We start from the raw sequence: 27,738 nt of genomic DNA on the forward strand, positions 1-27,738 counted from the left end.
TCAGTTGGAGCCACTTCAGTTGTTGATAGGCCTAGTCAAGTCAGGTCAAATTAATTTAATTTATGTTGTCCAAAATCAAATCAACACATTTGCCTCAAATGGCCTTACAATCTATACAGCATATGACACCTCAGACATGTGTTTTACATGATGTTCCATAGGGCTGGGAGGATTCACCTATCTCCCGATTCTATACTATCATGATACTTGGGTGCCAATTCAATATGTATTGCGATTTTGAAGTGTTGTGATTCTACAAGAATTGCGATTCAATATTACGATTTATTGCAATTTTTGTTACATGTACCTTTTTCAACACCATGGGAAAAAGTTAAATCGTACACTTCTCGGGACTTTTACTTTAGTAAATATCTAAATGAATACAGTAAAAATGTCTGATTTTCAGCATGCATGTAGTCAGAGATGTCCTGAAGTCAAATATATCAGTCATTGTCAGGCATTATTTTTTTTTTTTTTTTCAGCAACCCAAAATTTAAAGAATAAAGACATTTCCCTCACAAATTAGTGGTATTTTCTTTTTAATTTATGAGGGACATGTAATCAATCTTATTTCCATATACAGTATGTATTTTGTATACACGGTCCCCTTTCTTAACACCTTATTTTGAAAACCAGCTATAGTCACATGTGTATACTTCTGCTAACTTCGCCGAGTTCGTCGCTAGCTCTTACCGTTAGCTCCGTTCTCTTTATACTGATCATCCATGGTCAGCTCCTTTGGGAACGTTTTAATGCATTTAACATAAATGTCAGTATATGGGTGCTCTACAGTTGTAGCATCGGCCGATTTGACCACGGAGATGAGAGTGACGTCTGGCTTGGCCGCACGTTACCGCGATACGATAACGTTTCTTGTCCATGACAGAGTTAGCATGCAGCTTTAGCCATGATGTCTAGCTCTGCTTTTCCTGCAATGTGTGAAACCCAAAGTGTTTCCATACTTTATTGTATGTGTAGTGTTTACCATTTTGAATTTAAAATGTAAGGGTGCAGGTTGTATCCACGCCGACCCTCCGCCGTTTTCTACTTTTTCGTTTCAGCTCGCTGCGGTTTGTTTTGGTTGACAGCTACGGAACGGATATGATGTAACATTACTCAGACTACAACAATAAAAGCGGTAACTTCCTTCTACCTCCGCATTTACTCAAATTAAGCAAATATATTGATTTTGTCATTAAAAAATCTATTTCAAAATCGTAAAAAAAAATCACGATACATAGGTGAATCGTGTTTTTTTTTCCCACCTCTAATATTTAATGTCCCTTTGACACTACAACAGCAGCACAAATGCTCAAAATGTTAAAATTCAATAAAATAAAGGAAGGGTGAAAAGAGAATGAAGAGGGATGAGAGAAGAAGAGTGATTTTATATCAGACAGGAGAGAGCGTGGGGGAGGGGGGGTGGGGGTGGGGGTGCAGCGATGGTTCCCGGGGCGTCCCCCTGTGATAGTGGCATGTTCCCCTTGTGTCGCAACAAGAGAGAGAGTGGGATCGACAGAGAGAGAGATATCTAATCTTAGAGGGTAAGGGAGCGTGGACTCCCCAGGGCTTGTCGTGCTCAGCACCTTGTTAACCAGACATCTCTCTTTCCATCTTTATTTCCATCTCTCTTTCCACCTTGCTTTCTCTCTCTCTCTCTCCCTCTGTCACTGTCTCTCTCTCTCTCTCTCTACATCTCATTCTAGCTCTCTGTCTCTCTTTTTGTTAGACAGGCAGGAAGAATCAGGCATCTTGCCACTATTGTCATTCTCACCTTTCCAGCTCCTCTATCCATCCATCCATCCATCGGGATTCATTTCTATGAGGTGCGAGTAGTTAGTGTTGTTTCATTTGCCTGACAAACACTTTGTGTCTATGCATGTAACAGAAGTGTGATCATAGGTGTGTGTGTGTGTGTGTGTGTGTGTGTGTGTGTGTGTGTGTGTTTGTGTTTTCCTGTTGTCAGTGCATTGTCAGGTTAAGGAAACTCCTGTCTCTGGTTAATGGAACATCAGCCAAGGTTAACACAGACTGGCAGCTAAAGTCCGAGCACACACACACATACACACAAACAGTAACAGGGTAGTTGCCAGTCTCAAAATCTCTGGAGCAAGTCTGGTTGTCACGTTCAAACAGCAACCATAATAACAACAGTTTAGTGTTTTCTCTACCACATATCAGACATTAGAGAGGGTTGGATTTGGATTGTATTTTATTTTACATTGCCAAAGTAGGCACACGAGGCACATACATCATTTGCAGATCAATGTAACCACAGTTAACAAAATAGGACTCAGTGGACTCAAATGTATGCTGGAATAGGAGCTGTTTTACAGAAGCTTTGTAACTCAAACACTGTCTGGTCTGAGTTTAGAAAAACTCATTTAGAATTTGTCAAAAAAAACTTGGACTCAGAATATAAAGTTGCTTTAATACAGCTTCAGCTTTGTCTTAAAGTACGTCATACCCATTTCTTCAAGGTGTTTTCCATCTGTATACACCTTTAGCCAGTGTTTTAGTTGTTCACATGAATAGCATTCATAAAGGCTCCGCATGTGTGGGGCAGCTCTGCCCCAGCAGGTAGCCTGGGTTAACCATAGGTTGGCGGTACGATCCCCAGCTCCTCTTGTCCACAGCTTTCTTGAGCAAGACATTAGGGATGCTAATTACGATTTTTTTTTTTAAACCGTTAACCGACCCTTGTTAACTGATTATTAACTGTTAACCAACAACATTAGTGCGTCGCATGCAGCGGTGCGCCAGCTACAGTGTATGAGCGCAACAGACAGTGAGTGTACAGTTTATTTGTCGTTGAATAAATGCTACAACTCGCTCAAGACCCGAGGCAACTTCCTGTATCTGTATCTGCGGCTCAGACTCTCTTGAGGTGGGCTGTTAAGGTGGACCAGCTATTCTCCTTTAAGAGACAAGCCGCTCCTCGGAGTTTTGCTCAGGTTTTTAGTTAATTTTATATATTTCTTTTAACTGTTTAACCGATAGCGTTAATCGTTTAAAATTCTTAATGTCGGTTTAAGGTTAATTATTAATATCCCTACAAGATACTGAACCTCAGTTGTTCCAGATGGTCAAGCCAGCGCCTTGCATCATAGCTCGCTTTGGATGCAGCTCATTTACCATTTACCATGTGCCATGGACTACGAGCTGTATCCGTGAACAAATCTGTCTCTCAGAAACTTTTTTGTGTCGGTGCCATTGCATAGGAATAATTCATTCTTAAAAAGTTTGATGAAAGATGTCCAATGAGGCTCATGAGCAATTTGTGACGACAGAGTTTGATGCTAAGGCATCTGTGTGGGACTACAGGATATTATGCTGCTTAGTGCTGAGCTTTGAGCTTTCAGGATGCTGTAAAACAATGTGAGAAGCACTTTCTACTCGTTCAGACACTGCCGTAATGAGAAAATACTCTTAATCCAGCTCACACATACACACACACCGACACGCGCAGAGGCGTATTTCTGCTGCCGAGTGGTTTCTTGGTGAAAGCATATTGCGAGAGAAGCAGTTTAAGGAGTGGCAATTATAGTTTTGGACAACGTCATTGATTTAAACTCCTGATTAGAGGAAAGGTGACAGAGGTGGTACACACAATGGTGAGTGTAGGGGTGGGGTGAGGATGGGGGAATGGCACACACACGCATGGATGTACACGCACACACACACACAGTCTTGCTCTCTCCGTCAGTCATGGGAATGCCTTAGAATGGCAAGGGTCCCCCCCTCATTCCTGCTTTCATGTTTCTCTCTCTCCCTCTCTCTTTTTCTCGACACACCTGACTGAAATATTGATGTCTCCCAAGCGCTGCTGTTCATTCCTAAGTGGTTGTTTTTGTTTCAAAGAACGGGTGACTGTTTCTCACACACACACACACACACACACACACACTTACACACACAGTACAGACATGGACAGAGGTAGTCAGGAGAGGAGGCACATGCACACTTGGCTTCCTTGATTGCATTATGCTTATATACAAGTTTTACATGCCTAAATGGTTATGTTTGAATATTATACAGTAACACTTTCATGAAAACAGCGGTGCAAAAATGATGCCTTAACAATCTTAAGTATTGCCAAGTATTTAATACTTTTATCAACATGGTAGTGGGCAAATGTGCTAGCTTTATGCAAATATTTGTATGTATTTATTATTGGAAATCAATTAAGAACACAAAACAGTGACAAATATTATCCAGAAACCCTCACAGGTACTGCATTAAGCATAAAAAATATGTTCAAATCATAACACGGCAAACTCAAGCCCAACAGACAACAACAGCTGTCAGTGTGTCAGTGTGCTGACTTGACTATGACTTGCCCCAAACTGCATGTGATTATCATAAAGTGGGCATGTCTGGAAAGGGGAGACTCGTGGGTACCCAGAGAACCCATTTTCACCCCTTTGATAATGCCCATGCCAGTTTTTCCTCGTCAAAATTTAGCGCATGTTCGGAGTGTTAGTATCTCCTTTGCAACAAGCTAGTATGACATGGTTGGTACCAATGGATTCTTTAGGTTTTCTAGTTTCATATGATACCAGTATCTTCACTCTAGCTTTAAACTGAGCCCGCTACAACCTCCGAAAGATTGATTGTGTTAATACGTGAAAGAAATTAGTGGCGTTAAAAATAATTTGCATTAATGCATTATTTGACACGTATAATCCCAAAATAGCCCATGAAATAGGGAATAATCCAACAACATTATCCATATTCAGCGTTAATTATTATTAGTTATTCTCAGACAGATATCACTGTTTGTTGTGTGTAGAGGTGCGTGTGTGTACAGAAGTGCGGCAACAGCACTGTCCAGGCACTGAAACGGGAGGATGGAGACAGACAGAAGAACATTGCATGTTGCATTGAGAAGTGAAGCTTCGACTACCTGCGAATATTACACACTGAAGCTTGGAAGCCCAAAAGAATGGTATTCGGGACAGCCCTTATTGAATGGTAACACATGTTGATTTTTTTTTAAGAACAGGTAAATCTCTAATAGAGAGAATTCTCTTATTTTGAAATCTGACAGAAAAAGTTAAAGTTTGTAAAGTTAACTTAAAGTTAGGGTGAGTTATGCATTTTAGAAACCTTTATTGTTATATTTCTTGAAATTCTCATTACATCCTGACAGCAATCAATAAATCAAATGCTCTGACAAAAAAAAGAATCCGGAAGAAATCCGGTGTCTGTGGCTGTCACATGATAAACACGTCCAATCATGTCATTCGGCCCAAATTAAATGATTGGATACCTACCTGCCTGCCTGCCTGTGTGCAATCTGCCTGTGCACTCATTGCATATCACGGGAGTCTTTCACAAGCTACTAGCTTGACAGCTGTGAGTACTAACAATAGCCATGTTCAGTGTTTATGTTTATAATAATCATTTTGGGGAGTGTCTTTGGAGGGAGGCCTGAATGGACGGACTGTCATTGTTGGCGACTTGGCAACTTTCTCGCTAGATTTAGTGACTTTGAGAGCTAGTGCTGCTAGCTGATTTCATCAGAAAAGAGTTGGCAACACTGGGCTGGGTTTTTCGGTCGGATACTTTCAAAATCTAGTATATTTTTGCTGGTTTCTCCAATGTTGCCGACATCAGCTTTAATGTTATTCCTTTCTCTCTTTTTTTCTTGCCATTTCAGCATATAGAGTTAAACTCGTCGCAAGAAGTCTTCCAACCTACACAGCAAAATAGGTAATGTGACTTTTTCTTTAAAACAACACAAATGAGCAATTGGTCGTTCCTATTGGCAGGACAATATTGTTTGTCAGTGCTTTCCAAAATCATTAAATATTACTTCATTTAGGAACTTTTGCTGCACCATCACAACATCAGGCTACTTCCACCTTTGCCGTTAGGATGAAAATATTTATTTCTCACAGGGCCACACAAGACGCCTATGAGGACATAACCAAAACATTTAATTTACTTAATAAGGTTGTTTCAAGTCTTTGAACAAAAAACAATCCTGTTGTTTCTCTGGTGAGGACAGTGTTATTATTGGTTGGCTAGATTGTTTCCATAGAGAGCACATTTCCAAAATATTAACATGCATACTTACATTGTACCAGAGTGTTAACGTGGTATGTCCTATTATCATTTTTGAATTTTATTTCAGTCGCAGCGGCGTTCGTCTCCCTGCACGGCAGGAAAACGCTTGCATGTGTACACACACATTAAGTCAGAGATGCTGCTCTGTTCTGTGCTGCCTCTGTGTTACCGTTTAGCATATCCTATTAATATTAGATGAGAATCATTTGTATCTGAGCGCACCATTGACCTTAGTCTGCGGAGGCATGTAGAGTACATGTGTATGTACGTGTCTGCACGCTCAAGCCCGGCTCTCAGAACTTGTAATAGTGGATGTTAACGTCCTGAAAAGTCCCTTCCATTTTTTTCCCCCTCCAAAATAACCAACCTCAGTTCCTACAAATTTTGAACATAACATGATTTAAAACTTTTGAAGAACCTCGTGCTGACGCTGGTGACATGCAAGTGTATATATGTCAGTGATCTATCAGCTAAGTGAAGGAATCCAGTTTATAAATGAGCACAACAACATCATTTGCTTGTGTTTATGTAGGCTGGGATGATTCAGAAGAGCATCAGAAGTCAACTTGGATGCTTTGCGTTGATGATAGCTTTAAGAATATGGTGTTATATGAAGTAGAAACACACATTTAGCTTTGCTGACAGGGGAACAGATCTCATCAGGACCTTCCTGTATCATCAGCCTATACAGGCCGCGATACCTTTGCTGGTGTGGGGCCTCTTGCACTTGTCTTATCTGGTTGCTTGTGTGTTGGCAAAAAAAGAGGATTTTAAGCAATTTGTACAATTTATTGTTTCACACACTAGATAAAGATGTCAGCTAAACGCTTGGTAGTAAATGGAATTACCAGGTTACACCAGAATATACACTTTCTGTCTGATACCACTTTCATTGAGAGCCTGATGAAGCCTGTGATATCTGCTGTGTTACGAGATTCATTTAGGCTGTAACCGCTTGCTCTGTGTGTGTGTGTGTGTGTGTGTGTGTGTGTGTGTGTGTGTGTGTGTGTGTGTGTTCGTGTGTATTCAGGCAAAGCTGGGGTCTACAAGCTGATGTCAGATTGTAATTGAGTAACTCTAGTTCGAATGCATCTCCATTAGCTCTCCCTATCAGTCTGAGCTCACTCTGAGCCTGCACAAGAGATCCATAGCCTCTAATCCACCCAGTGTTGCCAACTCTCAAGCATTGGCAGGGTGACTCACAAAACCATGGCTCAACTGTGACACTTTACTGTTTTTAAAGATGCTGGTTTACAATACAGGTTTGTCTTTTGAAAGGGTTACTTCTGTAAATTGCTGTAATACAGCATTTATGTCAAATTAGAATACAGTGTGTTTTGTTGCATGTGTTGAAGACCATGCTGTTGTTACCTCGTAGCTGGTGTTGTGGATTCACGGTGCTGAACAGGGAGCTCCCTTAAAATGTACTTTTCATGCATCTTGTAATTTGCTGCAATATTCTTTGTCGCTGTCGTTGAAGTGGCGTTCAGTGTCATAGCACTGTAGCTATTACTCAAATGTTGATTGTAAGAGGAAATCTCTCGCTGGCCCTCACATGCTCACTCACTCTCTTTGGTGGTTGAATGGCAGACGTTGTGCTATTGCTGTATACTTTAATTTGTGCTGTGATTTTATGTTCAGCTGATGTTTTAATTTGTGTGCAGCAGTCACACTTCTTGGTTGTTTTTCGGGGCATAGCTCTTACTAGATATTATGATAAGAGGGTCATAAAAAAGTAATCACTTTCTCACATACAGTATGTAGCACCCCACACACTCATCGATCCATCCACTCTCCGCCGCTTATTCCGATCCGGGTCTTGGTGGCAGCAGGCTAAGCTCACTGTTAAAGAAAACATAAGTTCTTGCAGTTATGATGATATTGGCAGGACTCAGCAATAAAGGTTGCCAGATTGCCATTGGAAACCATTTTGAGAAATTGGCAACCAATTCTTGCCTTTGGTTGCCATCAGTGGCAACCACTTTTTAACATATATAAAACAGCAGACAGTATAATGTGCACCCTAAATAAATAACATTTTAATATTTGTTGCATTATTGATACTTAAATATTGCTGTTACAGTCAGAACTGGAACCAGAGACTGCACGTGACAGCTCTGCATGTAACAACGCTGAACATGACAAAGCTGAACATACATTGGTGCATTTACTCCATGGATGTATAATAAGACCTGGATACGGTGCCGCCTCTGAATTTTGCTTCCAATTTTTTCCATTGGCCACTTGCGGTATTGCAACAAAAATCTCCCTGCGGCCCAAAAAGCATTCTCTAAATAGACCAACATTTTAATAGACCCATCTGTAAAACTGTTAACAGGACACCTCAAAATGCAAATAAGGTCGATTATGACTCAGAATTTTTGGTCCATGGAGGTTTAATATCTGTAAAACTTTCCTTGAGCCGAGAAAAACAATTTAAAAAGCTGTGACGTCATCACAGTTAAAAGTCTATGGGCCGAGTGGAGAAACACTACTGTGGATATTCAGTGGGCTGCATAACCTAGAAGTAAACCCGGAAACTATGAAACTTTTGGCGGATGCGCCAGGCGATCATTTCTCATTGGAATGAATAGGCGGCATCTTGAGGTCCGATATCCAGTTTATGCGTACAGGCATCTGTTTTAGTGAAGCAAATTAAATTGTTGACTGCGGTTCGACTAAGCCGTCAACATCACAAACACATGTACAAACTCATTCAACTGACAAAGAACCAGATGACGAAAAAAAACCCCGAAAATTTGTTAAGTCTTGGAAGTATTACGGCATATTTGAGCTGGACAGAAAATGATACTGCAAAGCATGTGCAACATACACATGACAATTATTCATGTCACATTTTTTATAATTAAGCTCACATATAACTGCATAGGATCTTAATTACCCAAAATATATGGTGACTAAAATGGCAACCATATTTTCAGTTTCGGCAACCAAAAGCTGAGATCTAGTTGCTAGCCTGGCAACCACTTTTAAAAGTTAGTGTTGAGCCCTGATTGTACTCACAAAAGTAATCGCTGTAATCTGGGAACATGGTGACTTCACTAAAGTCCATGTTGCAATGTTGTAAGATCTTAGATACTGTATTAAAAGTACTATTTTATCACAACCGCTGGCGCTGGCCATCATTTTCATTGGTCACTATAAATTGTAGGAAATATTAGTTAAACTTTAAGGATTGGGACTGATGATCATTTTAATTCCATTTTATTCCCAAAAGTTCATTGTCTCTCAAAAGAGCTACTGAACTTTTGAGCACAAACCCCAGACTGACTGTCCTTTTGTGAAGATACAGTATGATCCATATGAGAAAGAGTAGGTCGTATTTATAGATACTGTATGTGTGTGTGTGCGTGCGTGTGCGTGCGTGCACGCTTTCAGTGTGTCCTCTATGCCCCTGCATTGTTCCCCACATTGTTTTTCTTCACAAAAAGTCATGGCCTGACAAGGTGCTGCGCGCTGTAAAAATTATGCCTTGTTTATACGTATTTATTTCCCCTTGACAGTTTAATTATTTTTGGCCCCATTGGAGGAAACCACATAAAAAAACTCCCCGTGTTCATACAGATTCTAATTAGGAATGCTGGGAAATTAAAACAGAGTTGTTTCAAAATGCTGTCATTTTTCCAGGGCCTCGTCTTGGAATTATGTCTCAATCAGCACAAGCGGAAATAATTACTTGTATACCTTCTAACTGCCAACATTTACCAAATGGCAAAGCAATTTACAGCCATCATGGCCCGAGAAGCAATCATTGGGCCAACTATAAATTCACAGGCCGACGGTTTGGAGAGCAACATTGGAGGGAAGGGTTATTGTGGAGAATTAGAGAGAGAGATAAAGGGTGGCGGTCTTTCTTTCCACCTGTGTACTCCCATAGTCTCTGTTCCTCTTTCTCTTTTCTACCACTTTAATCCCTCTCTTCCCTTCCTCTCACCAATCATTCTCACTATTTTAACTCTCTTTCCTTTTCCAGACCTTCCCACTTATGTCTGCATCTTTCATCTTATTTCACAGTGAAAACATAGCACCAAGACACACACACACACACACACACTTCTCAAATGGAGGCAGCGCAACGATTAAGTGATTATTTCCACACACACCATTAAACACACTCATTGCAGACACAGACATGGATAAAGGCCCAGATAAAAACATACATGAGCACAGACACTTAAACACCCGCACACATTGGCTTTAAAGTAATTACTCACACACGTCATTAGACACAGACACAGATGAAGTGGACTGTGTTTATGTTCTGTGTATCTTGCAGTGTGCACTATTGTAGTCCCCTTTACTCTTTGGATGCAATAACATCATCCATCTAGTATAACAAATTAACTCATTTTCACCATCTTACAGCACAGACGGTCGTTTATGTAGCAACAGGCAAACAGCAGAATGATAAATATCAGCCTGAACCTTGATTGAAGTTGTTCATATTGATGGCGTCAACTGTCAAATACAGAGAATGGCACCCAAAAAAAATCTATTATATTGCTTCTGTTTCAGCAAAATTTTGGAAATAGTATCCAGTGATCTTGGCAACTCATATTCTGCAGAGAAAATATAGTAGTGAAAAAGAATATTAATTGTATCTGAATGAGGCTTAACATCACTTTTTGGTTGGTAAGACATCAATAAAAAACGTTGTGTCAACGTTCAACAGCTCTTGAACTTTCAACTTGATGCAGCATATTTAAACGTTATACTCAAGAACTACATATCGGTCTGACTCTGTCCCATTATGCAGGATATATGGAAATCACTTCAGTTTTTGGCCAAATCAAAGTGAAATGAATTTTATTGATTGGATATTATCTGTGATGAATACCAATAGACTAATCAATTTTCTAATCAGTGTTCTAATAGCTGCAGTATACCAGCAGTGTAAAACAGACTTCAGTAAATCAGGACCAAGCATAAAAACATAATCCAAAGTGGTAACATGATGGTATGGTTTTTGGATTCTAAGGAATCCATTGGTACCAACTATGTCATACTAGCTTGTTGCAAAGGAAGCTAAATAATGCGCCAAACTTGTGCTAAATGTAGGCGAGGAAATACTTTCATAAGGGGTCCCTTGACCTCTGACCTCAAGTTATGTGAATGAAAATGCGTTCTATGGGTACCCACGAGTCTCCCCTTTACAGACATGCCCACTTTATGATAATCACATGCAGTTTGGGGCAAGTCATAGTCAAGTCAGCACACTGACACACTGACAGCTGTTGTTACCTGTTGGGGTTGAGTTTGCCATGTTATGATTTGAGCATATTTTTTATGCTAAATGCAGTACCTGTGAGGGTTTCTGGATAATATTTGTCATTGTTTTGTGTTGTTAATTGATTTCCAATTATACATATATAAATACATTTGCATAAAACAAGCATATTTACCCACTCCCATGTTGATAAGAGTGTTAAATACTTGACAAATCTCCCTTTAAAGTACATTTTGAACTGATAAAAAAATTCATTAATCACGATTAAATATTCTAATTGATTGACAGCCTTATTTTGTGTTTGTTGAAACAATAATGAAGTTTATTTAACGTTGACCCACTGTTAAATTCATACTTGTAACCCACTGGCACAAACACAACTGGTGCAAATCAAATATCCACACTCACCAGAAACTTCCCATTGATGTTGAGGTCAGATTTCACATTTTGTTGTCCTTGAAAATCTTATTTTTTTTTCTGCAGGCTTACCTTTCCTCTCAACCCTTTACTCCCCCCTCTTCTACCTTTGCTGTTTAATCCCTTTTCCCCCTTCATCTCCTCTGTACGCACTCTCTCTCTTACCGTCTTTATTAGTAGTGGAATTATTCACTTGGCTTGCACCTCAGTTTGAATAAATTGAGTGTTGAACTATTGGAGAGAGGGGCTTTTTTGGCAGGCATACATTTGTGTCTGAGTATGCGTGTGTGTTATGTGTGTGTTGCGTTAACAAAGAGACAGCATTGAGAGACGACTAATCCCAGTGGAATAGCCCACTCATGTTCTGTTTGAGAGCGGCGTAATTAAAGGAGCGCACCTCTCCGAAGTCACCTATTTCAATACAAAACACTGCTTTATACAGACACACAGGCTGCGAGACACATATCCGCACCCGTGCGCGCACACACACACACACACACACACACACACACACACATACACACACACACACGGTGCTTTCTCACCCAGGCAAAACTCACTCTGTGTATAATTACATCCCAGTTCTAATTTATCCCTGGGAATATATCAAAACCTGAGGATGAGAAGGAGGGAGGGAAGGAGAGAAGGAGAGCGCGATGGTTACAGTGAGGTTCAGAGCGATCATAAGGTCAAGAGAATGTAATAAAATAATGCTGTGGTGATAAAATGATTTAACCATTTACGTTAGATTCCCAGACACGCTACTTATTTGTCTGTCTGACCAACCCAACGCCAAAGCCTGTAATAGACTCGCCTGTCCACCAGAGGATAGTGTGTCAGTGTCACGTTTTGCCTCGCTGAGGTGTGAATAATACACGTGTTTATGAAGGTGCAATGCCAGCAGGGGGCGACAAAAACACTCACTTAGGTTTAGGCAACAAAACCACTTGTTAGGTTACGGAAAAATGTCATAATTGGCCTTAAAATATGTACATAAACTAAGTACAATACTAGGGATACACTGATCCAACTTTTTCAGTCCCGATACCGATAGCGATACCTGGGCTTTTGGTATATTTAATAAGTTGTATGCCTCACTGTGTTAAAGTGACTGGGATCATTCTTTTATGTGTAAGGAAACATCCGGCTTAACGTAAACATTGCTTTCCTAACTTTGTAAAAAAAAAATTACTAATAAATACATAAATTAAATACTGTACATTTGTTGAGTTGATATTTGTTATTAGAATAATAAATCGTACACCAACAACTTGCTGAAAAATCTTAAAAATGAACAAGAATTATAATTCAAGTGTAAACCTTTTTAATGCAGCAACAAATTAGTTAAAACTTAAACAGGAATTCAAATTATAGTATATAGTATATAAACGTAGAATAGATCGGCCCCATAGTCACTGATATCCGATTCAGCTATTTGAATCGGTATTGGTCCGATATCCGCATCTGCATCCCTATACAATATGTACGGGGGGAAAAAAACGTTGCAGAAGTACGGAAAACATGTCACAAACGTCGCTAACGTAACTTATAAAACACCGTTCTCAAACACTGGTCAAAAGTCCTGTGTTTGTTGGACCCATCCAACTCCCCTCTCGCCCGCTGTAAGCTGTCTCTCTCAATTTTTAATTTACGTCACTAGCTCTGAGCATACAGACTACTGTACGTGGCGTACAAATTTCAAGCCAAAAGCAAGAACTGCATTCTTATTGCACCTTTGTGCGTTGTACATTATTGTGTCATTCATACGCCTTTCCGTGCGACTGGTCTGGTCTGTCTATCTGTCTGTCTTCTCCTTCCGTTGCAGCTTCTCTTTTCCACCACCACCGTGTTAAAACTTCTTACAGTCTTTTTTTTAACTTTTTGGCATTTTGACATTTTACCACACAAATTGAAGATGTGTTCAAAAACAGGTTGAGGGATATACACAGTTGATTGTTGTGCTGTTTCACAGACAGAAGGAAATTGCTGTTTCTCATTTGTTTGTGCATGAAACAAACAGAAACGTCTCAGTTGTTGAATGGATGTGCTCACACAGTGTTTGGCTGCAGCAGAGTACATGACCATTGACTGAATGGAAATTATGTACACACACACACACAAACACTCAGACCCACTAACACACATCTTCAGTGTTGACATCTATCATGTCTGCCCTGTCTGTCAACGTTTGATGAGGTTACACCCCAGTCCAGCTCAAAGCCTTCCCCTTTTCCCTGTCCCTGCTTGATGAGGTCACTCCTTTCACTCGGTGATGAGGTGCGGTCCAGCCAACCTTCAATCTGACCACTGACAGGATGGTGACCGCAACTGACCCAGTCCCGTATAGCCAGAGGAAACTTCTTGGGCATTGCACCCCAATGCCCCCCCATTGGCTATGGGCCCGAACTGACCTGGTGTGTGTGTATGTGTATGTGTATGTGTATGTGTATTTGTGTGTGTATGTGTGTGTGTGTGTGTGTGTGTGTGTGTGTGTGTGTGTGTGTGTGTGTGTGTGTGTGTGTGTGTGTGTGTGTGTGTGTGTGTGAGTGTGTATATCTTCCTGTGGAAAAAACATTCTATCCTCTTTGCAAATGATTGAACTTGATGCAGGTTGCACTAAATACCACAGAAAATATATTTAACAGAACAGTGTGTAACATTTTGATTTAATCTATTAGCAGAAATGGAATATAATATTCATAACTATGTTTTCATTAGTGTATAATCACCTGAATCTAAGAATCGTTGTGTTTTCGTTAGCTTCGAATGAGCCCTTCATATCTACATAAGGAGCGGGTCCTCTTCACGGAGTCCGCTATGGTGTTCCGCCATGTTTCTACAGTAGCCCAGAACGGACAAACCAAACACTGGCTCTAGAGAGAGCCTTTCACGTTTTTACATTACCTGAAGGCCACCGTAGTTCTCCGACACGCTTGTGAAACTGCGGTAACTGAAGCATGGTAAGGATGGCCTCTGAGTGAGGCGAACAGCGTTACCACGGTTTTGCACTCGGCGGCTCACGTTACCGCTATCTTGGAAAGGGAGGAGTGAGCGGAGGGATACTCAGTTGTATTCTGAAACCACACCACTAGATGCCGCCAAACCCTACACGCTGTACCTTTAACTGTAAACTTAATTTTTGAAGGACGCATGAGATGAGGTGTATGTATGTATTGGTGCTTGTGTGTGAGTCTTAATACATTTATATGTAACAGTATAGTTTAGATAAGTTTAGAGTAGGTTATTGCTCCCTTTTTATAAACGCCAAGGTCACCTTCTCCATATGACTCTCATTCACACCCTCTTTTTTGTCACCTCATTATACACACATCTCTCTCCCTCTCCCTCTCTCTGTATAGTATCTGTCTGTCTCTGTCTCTGTCAAACACACCTCTGTCTTCCTAGCTGTGAATCCTGCCTGACCTTTGTATGGAATAACAGGGCTGTCACATGGCTCTCTGTTCTAAAGAAATCACAACATACATCCCCTAGGTTTATAAGCATCTGAGTGCACGTGTGAGCGTCTGTCGTCTGTGTGATTAAATGTTTAGATTTATTTTTTACTCTGTGATTGCCTTTTTGAAACCGCTGCGCACACCGCCACACAAAGCTGTTACGCTGCACTGTATACAGTAGACGTAGTCGTGAGATATGATTGTAGATGTGTGAATGCATAAGCTTTGGTTTGCTATGCACGTGTGTGTGTGTGTGTTTGAACATGGGTGTGTGTGTGTGTAACTTCCATGTACCCTCCTCCAAAGGTTACCCGGACAGAGTTTTGGTGACAGGCTCCAGAAAGCCCCCCTAAACCCAGCAGCTTTTCCCAGCAGCTGGTGTTCTCTCCTTGGCCTTGATCACCATCACTGCCCCTTCCCTCCCTGGAGGTGCCTGGGTGGACACACACACACACACACACACACACACACACACACACACACACACACACACACTCACACATGCACAGATTTAAGTAAGTAAGTGTTGTAATTAAAGCCATGACATCTCAAAATGTTTTCCAGTGTGACAGGTCATCTTACTTGATTTATCCACTGATCATTTTTATATTAATTTTACCAGTATGTGACATCTATGCAGGTGTGTTGGTGAAAGCCTACGAAATGTTGATTATTTGACCAAACTGAATGGTTCCATCTGCTCATTTACCATCTATGCATATGTTCTGCAAAGCAAAACAACAGTCCCAAGCCTCTGAGTGTGTCACTCTCTGTGATTGTGGAAGATGAAACACTGAAAACCTCAATTCAGCTGCAATGTGAGCATGTGTTGACTGAGCTTATGCATATGTAAGCTAGCTGTCTATATGGACATTATACAGTATACAGTACATTCACGTGTGCAAGGAGGTGTGCCTGACATACGACGTGTCTGTGTGTGTGTGTGTGTGTGTGTACCCTCATCTTTGTGAGGACCAAATGTTCTCACGATGAGTGTAGAGGAAGGCAACCTCTTTAAAGCCAGGACATTTTTAGGTGCTACTTCCTTGGTTATTTCTGACCTGGGGATTTAAGGCTAGGTTTAGATTAAAGTGAGGGTAGGCAGTATATTTTTGGCATCATTGGGCAAAAATTCCATAATAACCTTTCAGCATATTGTAATTCAAGTGCTCTGAGAAATAACTAGACTTCTGCACCTCCTCATGGCTCTGTTTTCAGGCTTTAAAAATCTAGCACGTGAAGGGAGACTTTGGTCAATCACAGGTCATTTCAGAGAGAGAGCGTTCCTATTGGCTGTGCTCCGGCTGGTGGGCGGCGCTTGGTATTTCCTCAACTGTTCTCCACATGGCTGCCGGGTCACAAACTTTTTCCACAAGATGTTTCTGGAAACATTTGAGGCGAGAAATAGGCATTACAGTAACAGAATATTAATTCATATTTGATCAGTGCTGTCTAGTTTGACCATTTGGTCGGAGTTTGCGAGTGATTGACAGCTGTTCAGAGACGGCAGGCTCCAGTTCGGCTCTGATTGTTTACCTCCGGTCTGTGAAATCTTGCAGATGCCATTAAGAGCACCTTACTACTAATACTTTTTTTTAATAATATTTCTCCATTTCTACCCACTGCTGCTTTCAGGTAGGCAAACTTGTCACCTTTCAAGGAAGTAGGCCGTTTTGAATCCAAAATAGGTCACCTACGTGATTCGTGCAGGGAGGGGGGTCTCTCTGGGTCGTCCGTTTTTGAGTACCCGCATGCCTTAAGATAAGAATCCCTTACCTCTGACTTCTTTATGTTAAGATAATATTGTGAATACTGTCATAACCGCAATGTAATTCAAATATTTGCTTTTGGATTTGAGATTCCCCAATCGATTGGCCACTGGTCGAAAACGGTCGATTGGCCACTGATCGGCCATGACTGGTGACCGGCCCATCAGTCTCATATCCTATCCGTTTTTTGGCCAGCCAAATTTACACACATGTGCTGCGTGATAGTTTTATGTCACGCACAGAGCGGCACAGACAGTAATGCCCCAGTCACACACACACGACTTGAAGTAGCCTAATCATGTCACTTGAGAAGGAGGCAAATGCCAAGTTCACTGAAAACGTTGGAAGCTGAATTGAAATGACCTTGTGACAGTTTTTCTTTAAGTTGAAGTGGTTGTGATATCAATTTATTTGCAGCTCTTACCTGTTTGCATCTCTGATTAAGGTTATGAATAAGTTTAGGTCAAGTATTAAGATAGGGCTGTAGAATTATGGTTCAGTTCAAAACACATGACATTTATCAATATTTGTTAGTTATCACTTTATATAAACCTAAATTGCATCTGTGAAAACTAGTGTTGTCACGATACTGGAATTTTTGACATAAAATACCTTGAAAAATATCGATATTCAATACCATTTTTGATACCAATTTACACAACATTGAGTGCATAAAATGTTTGATTTTTATTTAAAGATAAATAGCAGTGTGTGTGTGTGTGTGTCAACTCACTATCTGAGAGAAGAGAGAGCAGAAAGCGCAACTGGTATCCGTGTATCGATGCTTTGAAAATGAGTATTGAAAAAGTTTCAAATGTTCAGTATCGATACTTCAACACTAGTGAAAACGCACTTCTGCAGCCCAATTTGTATTGTTCATTTATTGTTAATAATAATTTATAATATTGAATTTATATATTTTGAATTCATATTATATCACTGTTGCTGTGTTGCTAAATTTGTATTATTTATTGCTTAAAAATAAAATAAAATAAAATAAATAAATAAAAATATAGTCCTAATGGAACATCCTTGGAAACATAGATGAACACGCTCTCTCACTCACTCACTCACACACATCCTGAAATGAACTGCAGCTAAAGTGTAAGTGTAGTGTTTATCTAATAACACCTTGTGACTGCAAAACCTCTCACTGCTATTACCCCAATTGGACAGTTTGGTGACAGAGGTGTCTTTTCAGGTCTCCATCTCACTTTTTCTTCCCTGCTTTGAGATTCTTGCAATGTCTTGCTATCTCTCTCTCTCTCTCTCTCCCACACATACACACTCACACACTCTCGATCTCCCTCTTTTCCTTCTTTTTCTCTCCCTGGGTTCAGTGGGTAGCCGGTTGGAGGGCCGTGCAGGGGGTCTGTGGTCAAATTGGCCGTTTCCACACTGTATTCTGCTGTACCTGCTGACAGAGCTATCAGATAACTTAGCTCCATCTCTCTCCTCCCTGCTGGCAATAGAACTGTGTGTGTTTGCGTGCAGGCGGGTGGGTGTGTGGGTCTGTGGTTGTGTGTTGTTGTGTGTGAGTATGTGAGAGGATTTTAGGTGCATTGATGATATTGGCTTTTATTCATGAGTTTTTATTATTGGTATGATTTTGTAATTTATGATGATTTCATTTTGCATGCTATATAGATATACACACACTCACACATTAAGTCTGTGTGCTGCAGTTGGCTGTAAACTGACCAGAGTCCATAGCTCCCTCTGTTGGCTAGTGGGGAACTACAATCTCTCCCTCTCTCCCTCTCTCTGTCTCTCTGTCTCTCCTGCGTTGGCAGCTCTGTTTCCCTTTACAAAAGCAGCAAAAGCAAAAGTTCAATATTGTGTGTTTTGTAAAATTTCCAAATTGCTTCTTTTAAATTTTTGTTCCAGCTTTACTTAGTTGTAATAATTAAATATAACTAATTATCATTAAATATCAATAAGAAAAAAACACCAGGTGCTATTTAATTATCAACCCAAAAGTAATGTTTTTGTGAATCAGTCGTACAGGAGCTTTGTTTGCAGTCTTAGCCTCAGTCTAGTGATATACTGTATGTGTGTGTGACTGGCACATATGTGTCGATGGGTGGCCTGAGGTCAGCTGCTTAAGTGACCGCCTCCTGAATTTGTTAAAGACCGTTTTGACCAGCACAGACACGCACACACACACACACACACACACGTATACGCAGGCACACACACTGCCCCGAATGAACTTGCTGTGGCCTATCGAGTGGTGTGATTGATGTCAGTGAGAGTTGCAATGGATAATTCTTCCACAGATGTCAACAGGCTGCCACCACAGGGTCAAAACACACACGCACACACACGCACATACACACACACACACACGCACATACACACACGCACATACACACACACACAAAATCACAGACAATCGACAAGAGTGAGAGATCAGCAGTGTACAGAGTACAATAGCCGTCACTGGGAAGATGGTGCAAACAAGCCCATTCACACGCGCACACACATACAATAATTAACTATGATTGTATTCTACATTTTGACTGCATTGGGTGCTTTTTATTATAGAGTATGTATTTTATCCACAGTCTTGTACAAATCATGGGAATGTGATTGCCAGGGAGCCGACACACACACACACACACACACACACACACACAAACACACAGGGTATTTCCCTGGCTTTTACTGTAATAGCTTTGTGTTTAAGAGGTTTGCGTGGCAGCCGGGTTTGTCCAGCGAGAGAGAGAAGTGGCCTTAAGGGGTCACTGTCAACATACACACTGACTGAGAACCAATCAATAGTCGGGGGGGCAGGGTGGGTGGTGATGGGGGTCAGAGAGGGAAAAGAGGAGCGAGGCAGAAAGAGAGAAGGAGCTAAGGTTGTTTCAGGGTTCAACTAAAATCACTGGGATTTTCTGGCGGCAACAGAAGATTCAGAAGCGTGTTGACATTCGAAAAAGCACAGCTCTGTTTATGATTTTGTGTGCGTAGTATAGAACTTTATCGTCGCACCATAACAATTCTTTCCTATTTACATAATAGAGAAAATCTTGTTAAAGCATCTCTCACAGCACATATGCAGAGTGAAACCTGATCCTTAGATTTCATTCTTATGCTTTCTTTCATCAAACACATTGCTGCTTGTACTAAAACTGGCTGTCAGTTTCCTAAAAACAATTTTTAATCCAAACTGCATACATGCATGAATTACAAAATGTGGAACTCTGGCAAGAAAAGTGTCATTGAATATATCCTAAAGTAAACCGCAGCAAAGAAGTACGCCTCCATGAACACGATCAGTTCATCACAGGCACACCGTTTAATTTATCTTTGTGTAAGTCACATCGCTGTTTTTGTTTGTAGTGTACAGCCCTGAAATGTGTGAATTTATCTTCACATCCCTCTCCTCTCATTGTTTCACTTATAGTAATCATCTATATGATGATGTTTTGGTATATTTTGCAATTAATTCCCCATAAACAGATTTAATATTTCAATACATATAATGTTGAGCAAAACGTTAAATCTATGTATCGTAATCTTTCCACACAGATGAAGAGATTGCGGATGCTTGTGTTTGTATCCATTTGTGTATGTGTGTGATAGAGACAGAGGTTTTGGTAAAGGATTTGTTTGCCCAGTAGTGACGGCAGCATTGATTCACACTCATCTTTGTCGATGCTTATAAGCCCCTGGATACATCATAACTCTCTCTGTGTGTGTGTGTGTGTGTGTGTGTGTGTGTGTTGACATGGACCTCATATAGCATCTGTGTATACATGCATTTGAATGCATGTACCTCTGTGCAAATGGCAAACGTCATATAGGCCCCTTTCTTTGTCGTCTATGTTGCTCCTCAAAAATGATTTCCCATGTTGTGCATGTTTGTAAACTGCTCAACCATTAGACCATTTTATTCTTGAAAAGACCCTAGAAACAACTCAACATTAGCATTATGATGCGTTGGACTGGACTTTTAGCCTGAATGTCAGAGTAAAGGCTTTTTTTTTTGTGCGTTTAATTCGCACATCAGTATTTTTTCGCACCACGAATAAAGGCATCAACCAATCCCGTTGTGCAGAGCGGGTTGAGTTGCGCCTATATTTAATGAAACAACAACACGGTGGCCGAAGTCCGAACCAGGACGGAAAACTTTATTACTCCTTTCAACAATGACAAAGGCAGCGCAGACCAGATCCACTCCTTCCGCTCTTATCTTTCAGTGTCGTATTGTATAGATAACTCCTCTTTTAAACTTCACCAATCAGTCGTTCCTCGTCCATTGTGGCGCTTTCAAAGCGAGCGACAAGAATGAATAGAAACAAGGCCTCTGACAAAGCGCTGCGTAGCTCGTGGCCAGCTAGGACACTGTGTCATGGACATAATGTGCGAAAAAAAAATACTTGAATTGTTCAAACTTACGTGTTTTTTTTAGAACGAATATTCCAATTTTTACAGCCCTATTAGACATACAGTATATCGATATATTCACAGGCGAGCATTTTTGTGTTGTTTATTAGTCATGTCCCCGCTGTGTAAAGGCCTTTAACCTGATTCTGCTTATACAAAGGCAGATAAACCAAGTTTCAGTATTATCCTGAACTCACTATCCATAGTGTCGTGTGTGTGTCACTTCATGTTTCTCTCTATTCCTGTTTTTATTAGAATCACAGTTGGTTTTACTTAACGCAACAACTTAAATGTGCAGTAGATATTAAGTTATTTGCCTTGGTTATGTATGTCAATGCTGCACATTCTCTGGGTCAGAAGAACTCCTCCATGGAGCTCCACACAGATGCTTTATCAGCATACGACACCAATATTAACATCCTATAATGCATTCTGTGTCGTCACTTCAAGGGAGAAAATGGGTGTTTTAGTAAAGTCATAATATTGGGATGTTCTACTGTCAACCAACAAAGCTGTGGTGTGAAACGTTTGACTTGTTTGTGAATGTGTGTGAGAGAAAGAGAGAGAGCGAGAGAGGTTGTAGTTACTGTTGCACACACACACACACACACACACACACACACACACGTACATCAAAGCAGAGATTGGTTTCAGGAAATGTTTTATTATCTGTTCTCTTCCAAAGCTGCTAATCACAACCACTCTCTTTCATCTTTGCATCCCCCCTTTCCACCCCTCCGATTTCTTTCTCTCTATCTCCCTCTCTCCTCCACACTTCTCCCTCTCCCCTCCTTTCCATCCTGCGTGCGTTGGAAAAGTCAGATAGAAAAGAGGAAAACATTTTTTTTAAAGAAAGAAAGAAATAGAAGAAGCAGATCCGAGTCTCCCTGTAGGTTTCCCTGCCTCTCTCGTAATGTTCTCTTTTCTCGTTCCTCCGTCTCCTCCTGTCTCTGAGGCCGAGGAGCGGTGAGATAATTCTCCTGGAGAATCTCTCTCGCGACGACAATACCCACATTCCAAGTTGTTAGAAATATCAGAAAACGCTGGGAATATACAACCTGCTGGTGCCGAGACGGCAGGGAGCTCGACAAAACAGCAAGCGGCGGGGAAAACCTTGTCCCAATCATTCCCAAATCATTCCACAACAAAGGACAAGGGCCTCGGAATTGCCATAATCCCGTATTTTACTGCTGAGCTGTGATGGGCTCTGCTGTACCGTGTCTCTGTGTGTGTGTTTGCAGTGTGACATATTATTTAGGTTCAGGTTTTTAGGGTCAAGCTTACACTTTGTCCCTTTGATCTTGCAATTCTCTCGACTTGATTAGGTCAATTTTGTGTTTTTGTGATTTCTCCCTGAAAAATGCCTCACAGCACGGTGCAACTCAAACGTTAAGCCTTTGCTTGAGATATTTATACATTGAAACTTTCTTTAATGGTGTTTAAAAGCAAAGAAAGACTATGTTTTTTTTCCCCACATTGTCTTTTTCCAACATTGCAGTTACATGATGAGAGTAATAGAGATCAGTGGAGAGAGACTTTTGAGAAAGAAACAGAAAGGTTGGCTGATAAAGAGACAAAGAATGAAAGAAAGAAAGAAGGAGAGCGGGATGTCTTGCTTTAAATCTTTCCTCCACCTGTCTCTTTCTCCTCTCTCCGCTCCCTCCTTTCCTTCCTCCCTCCCTCTCTCTTCCCCTCTACCGCTCTTTGTCTGATCCCTCCCTCTCCACCTGCTCTTCTCCCTCTCTCTCTCTCTCTCTCCCGCCTCGTCTCCACCCCTTACCCCGCCCCTCCCCGCAGCCATTGGTCAAGCATCCACCAATCACAGCAGAAGCGGGGCCTGAGGGACTGCATATGCAAAGCGCTGCTTAATATTCATGAGCTGCTATCGGGGCTTTAAGTCGTTGATTAGGACAGCGGCACAGCTTTCCGTCCCAACTGCCTGGCTGGCTGGCTGTGTGTGTACCTATAGCCCCCTCTCTCCCCGGCTGTCACATACACACACCGCGCGCACACACACACGCTCCCTCACATCTACACACACACGCAGAGTCGATCAGTGCAGGCAGCGCAGAGCCTGGTAATTGTATTGCTCCCTCCAAGCGGAAGGAAGGACCGAGAGAGAGAGAGAGGAAGACCGGAGAAAGAAGAGGAGGAGAGATATAAAAACTTTGATTTTTTTTAAATTTTCTTGTTTTTTTTCCCTGGAGGAGGTTGTCATGACAATGACCCGGTATCGCCGATGGAGTCGGTAGGACACCCGTTATCCGAGTGTTTTTTAATGCACTCTGAACAAGAGTAGGTAAATTTTACCTTTTTATCCTTTTATCCATCATTCAACTTGTCATTGTCATTGTCTTTCATTGTGTGTGTGTGTGTGTGTGTGTGTGTGTGTGAGAGTGTTTGTGTGTGTATATATGTGCTGGTATGCAGCGGAGGTGGCCGGCACCATGTCAAGGTTGTTTCTGCTGTCAGGTAGCACGCGTTCACTGTCTGTGTGTGTGTGTGTCTGTGTGTGTGTGTGTGGCTGCAGTATCTGGACAGCAGCTCTTACTCAGTGGGTAGAAGAGCAGAATTTCTGTCCCTCCACCTGAGAGTGAGGCATGCACACAAACACACCTGCATACACACACACAAACACTCATGAGAGACACAGTTTCTCCTTCACTTTCTCTGTTTTGAAGACATTGTTTGACTTTGAGTCAAAATTGTTCTCAGGACAAACTCAGTCAGAGTGTGTCTCCTTTTGTGTATGCTTGTGCACGTGTGTTTTTATATATGTGTGTTCGTCCAAGCAGAGAATCAGAGAGGTAACGGGGCATTGAGGTTACAGGACTAGCGTGGGGAGACGGGAGGAGAAGGGCCCATAAGAGAGGAGGGGAGGAGGAGAGGGGGAGAGCTGCGCTCTTAAATGCCAGAGGAGGTAGAATTTCAGACGGGCAGCCCAGCGTGTGGCCCCGCACAGGAATTAGAGACAGTTACACACACACTCACGCACACACACACACACACACACACACACACAAACAAGCGAGTGGCGCTGAGCTGCTCCTTTAGCCAGCGCTTTGCTCTTTTTAGGTGAATGTTGAAGACGCTGTTAGAAATGCAGATTAACTGATTGGCGGAACGGACAGCAGAGTGTGTGTGTGTGTGTGTGTGTGTGTGTGTGTGCGTGTGTGTGTTATTGTGCGAATACATTGCAAAGTGCGTTTTATGAAAATGCACAAAAGGACAAACAAAGTCAAAGATTAAAGTGTTGTAAATATACTAATATACACTTACACACTTTGTCCTTTTTCAAACATTACAATGTAAAACATGAGTGTAATTCAGTAGGTGGTGGGCACACTATGCATTCACTAATGGCACTGATACTGTCGGATTTGCATCGCCATTAATTAATGCTAGGATTTTAGTAAATATATATAGAAATAAAAATACATGTATAGGGTAGTTTACTTCCAAGTGGTCATGTCTTTTTAGTGAATAAATTGAAATGAGTTACACAGAATCACAGGCTCAGTTTAGGTTCAGTGTCCTTACGGTAGAAAGTCGGAGGTGGAGAACTGAAAGGACAAAGTCAAAGCAGAAGAATGATGATTTTTCTCATGTGTTTTCCTAACATGACATCATTAAGATTTTTAAAGAAACTGACATTTTTTGTGTACTTTGAAGCTGTCCTTGATGTTTGTGTGTGTGTGTGTGTACGTGTGTGTGTGTGTGTATCTTTCTTACATGTTGAGACCCTCTCACCTCCACAGTATGTGGAATAGAGAGGAACATTTTTAAGTAAAAAGGGCAGCTGGTGAAATAATCCCACTTCTTTGCCACTGAAACTTGTCTTTCATCATTTTAAGAAACTGATTTTTGGTAGTTTGTTTTCAGTTATGATTAGATTTGCAACATATAATAGAGATTTGCAAATGCTTAAAGAGTGATTCCTTTTGCAAAATTTTAAATTTATTGAAACATTAATAATATTCAAAATAAAACACCCAAAGGGTTTTTTAATCATTATTTTTTAAATAGCTGTACAATGTCGTAAATAAGGCTTTTGGTGAGTTTGAGGTTTTGATCTAAACAAATTCTCTAAAGAACAACCTTTCACATTGAGCATGTTGATTTCTTTTTGTAAATCAAATGAGTGGATGTCCAGAGCAAAGTCTGAATTCAGAACAGTTTCAACTGTAAGGACTCAACCATGTACACTGTACCTGAACAGAGTCTGTGCGCTGCAAACAGTGTGGTGTATTTTAGGAACCAATAGCAATTCAGGTTGAAAACCTTGTTTTTTAATTGTGAATTAGACAAGAAAAGTGAACACTTCTGGCCAGGTTTTGGTGAAGAAGTGTAAAGCGTGAGAGCTGTTTTTAGAAATTAAGCACAAATATGTTGACGGAAAAACACACTTTCTTGTCATGTTAGCAGTGCTGCTTTATCTGTGTGTATTTCTGCAAGTGCACGTAAACTGGGAACGCACTCACAAATTTTAGAAATCCTCTAGTCCATCCTTGCATCTGTCCGTCTGTCCGCTCCTCCATCCATTCATCCATTCATCCACCGTTGTCTTTTCTCTGCTCAGGCTTCCCCTCCTTTGCTCTCAGGCACTGCTTTCCTGCACTAATTAAAATATTAGGGATAATGATCATACCGATAATAATAATAATAACAACAAGTACCGCTTAAGCTGTTAACATAATTGCATTCCCCTCATGCCACCATATACATACCATTTGCATATCATTAAGATATATTTCCTACAGTGACTTTAGTGAATTTGGTGTTTTTTGTCAGTGGGTGTGAAGGAGACGGCTGGTGAGAATCACACAGCGGCCGTGCTGATCATTCAGTCAGAGGTTTGCAGTGTGAGAGATAGCAGCATAAATGATTTCGGTCATTTTCATATTGTGATTTTTCTCTATATTTAATTATTGTATTTAATTACAAGGAAATTCCGTGCAAATAAATAGTTTGTGATTGTGAGTGAAAGTCTAAATTTCTGTGTCTGATGAATAACAGTTTGTTGCATGTTTGAAATTGCACTCAGTCAAAGTGTGATGAATAAATGTAAATTCATCAGCTGGAAAAATATGAAATCATTTAGTTATATTGATATTTATTTGCCATTTGAACAGATTTAATGATTAATCGGGTGCACACGATAGCGCTCGAGTGTTTCATCTTGATGTGTCAAGACAGCAGTGAAAGCCATGCAACAGACAAATCACATTGTTTCTGTAAATTTTCGGAGCAATCCCATGACCTTAATGATTTGATAATTTGATAATGATTTGTTTTTATTCTGATTTTCATGGTGACATAATGTAATTTAGATAAATTAACAGAAGAAAATTTCAAAACTTGGAGTCTGATCGTTCTGCTCACCCTCTGTCAGTTCAAAATATCAGCAAGTGCTATTTAACTAAAACCTAAATAGAGCAGCTTTGTAATAATGTCGTAGTCACTTCTAAAAAGGTAAAGATCACCTGCCTTTTCTTTTTAAATCTGTGATGAAAAATATGGACGAAAGCAAAGAAAGTATTGCTCGTTTCTTGTCTAAGAAAATTTAGAAAATGTATTCTATTTCTCTCTGCCTTTTTCTTTTTGTCAGTCTTTCGTGCACTCTTTTTCTCAGGCCATGAGGGAGAGAAAGCAGTAGAGAGGGAGAGAGAGAGAGAGGTAAAGCTGACTGGAGGGAGGGACGGGGGTGGGGGGGGGGACCAAAGAGAGATTGCGTAAATTAAAATCCTTTTAATCTCCTTATAAAATCATTTACTTAATTCATCTGTCAAAGCATGTCAATATGTGCCGCACTGATTTGTTGGCTGTGTGTACGAGTGTGTGAGCGTGTGTGTGTGTGTGTGTGTGTGTGTGTGTGTGTGCGCATTTGCATCTGTTTGTTGTCATGCATTGGTTCGTGCCTGCCTGTCCACATTTTGTGTGTGTGTGTGTGTGTGTGTGTGTGTGTGTGTGACCTATTGGTGGCCTGTATGAGGAGGTGTTCTTCTTTTTGTGTGTCTGTCCGTGTGTCCCTACGGCGTTCGTTGTCTGTCAGTTTTTGCATTGTCTAAGCCTCCACACACGCACTAACACCCACAGAAACACACACACACACACACTCTCTCTCTCATGTGAAGGGTCCGGGGCATTCCAGTGGTTATTCAGTCCCGTAAAGAGAGAGAGATGCAATGAGAGAGACAGACCGAGCTAGAGGTGGGAAGGAGGAGGAGGAGGAGGAGGAGGGTGGGGGGTAGCTTTTGTCTGACACCAGCACTTAGGGGTCCGCTGGACACACATGTACGCATGAACGCACGCATGCATGCACACACACACCCTCACACACATTTTTTTGTGCATTTGCAGCTAAAAAGTAACCAAATTGTGGCAA

The 27,738-nt window shown here is 41.0% G+C and overlaps 1 protein-coding gene across 6 annotated transcripts in view; it reads left to right on the forward strand.

Annotated features, from left to right (window-relative positions):
- Nucleotides 1-27,738, forward strand: part of esrrga (estrogen-related receptor gamma a) — a 166,435-nt gene that overhangs the window by 58,587 nt on the left and 80,110 nt on the right. For 4 of the 6 annotated variants that reach the window (XM_074612295.1, XM_074612299.1, XM_074612298.1 and 1 more), the window contains exon 1: nt 23,269-23,648. In XM_074612295.1, the coding sequence (XP_074468396.1) occupies nt 23,593-23,648 (56 nt within the window). In that variant the 5' untranslated portion in view covers nt 23,269-23,592. Of the gene's footprint in view, nt 1-5,662; nt 5,716-23,268; nt 23,653-27,738 lie in introns of those variants that run through there. The other 2 variants (XM_074612296.1, XM_074612312.1) reach the window with 2 other exon arrangements.

This window comes from Sebastes fasciatus, chromosome 2 (genome assembly GCF_043250625.1).
Source record: "Sebastes fasciatus isolate fSebFas1 chromosome 2, fSebFas1.pri, whole genome shotgun sequence".
Lineage (NCBI taxonomy): Eukaryota > Metazoa > Chordata > Actinopteri > Perciformes > Sebastidae > Sebastes > Sebastes fasciatus.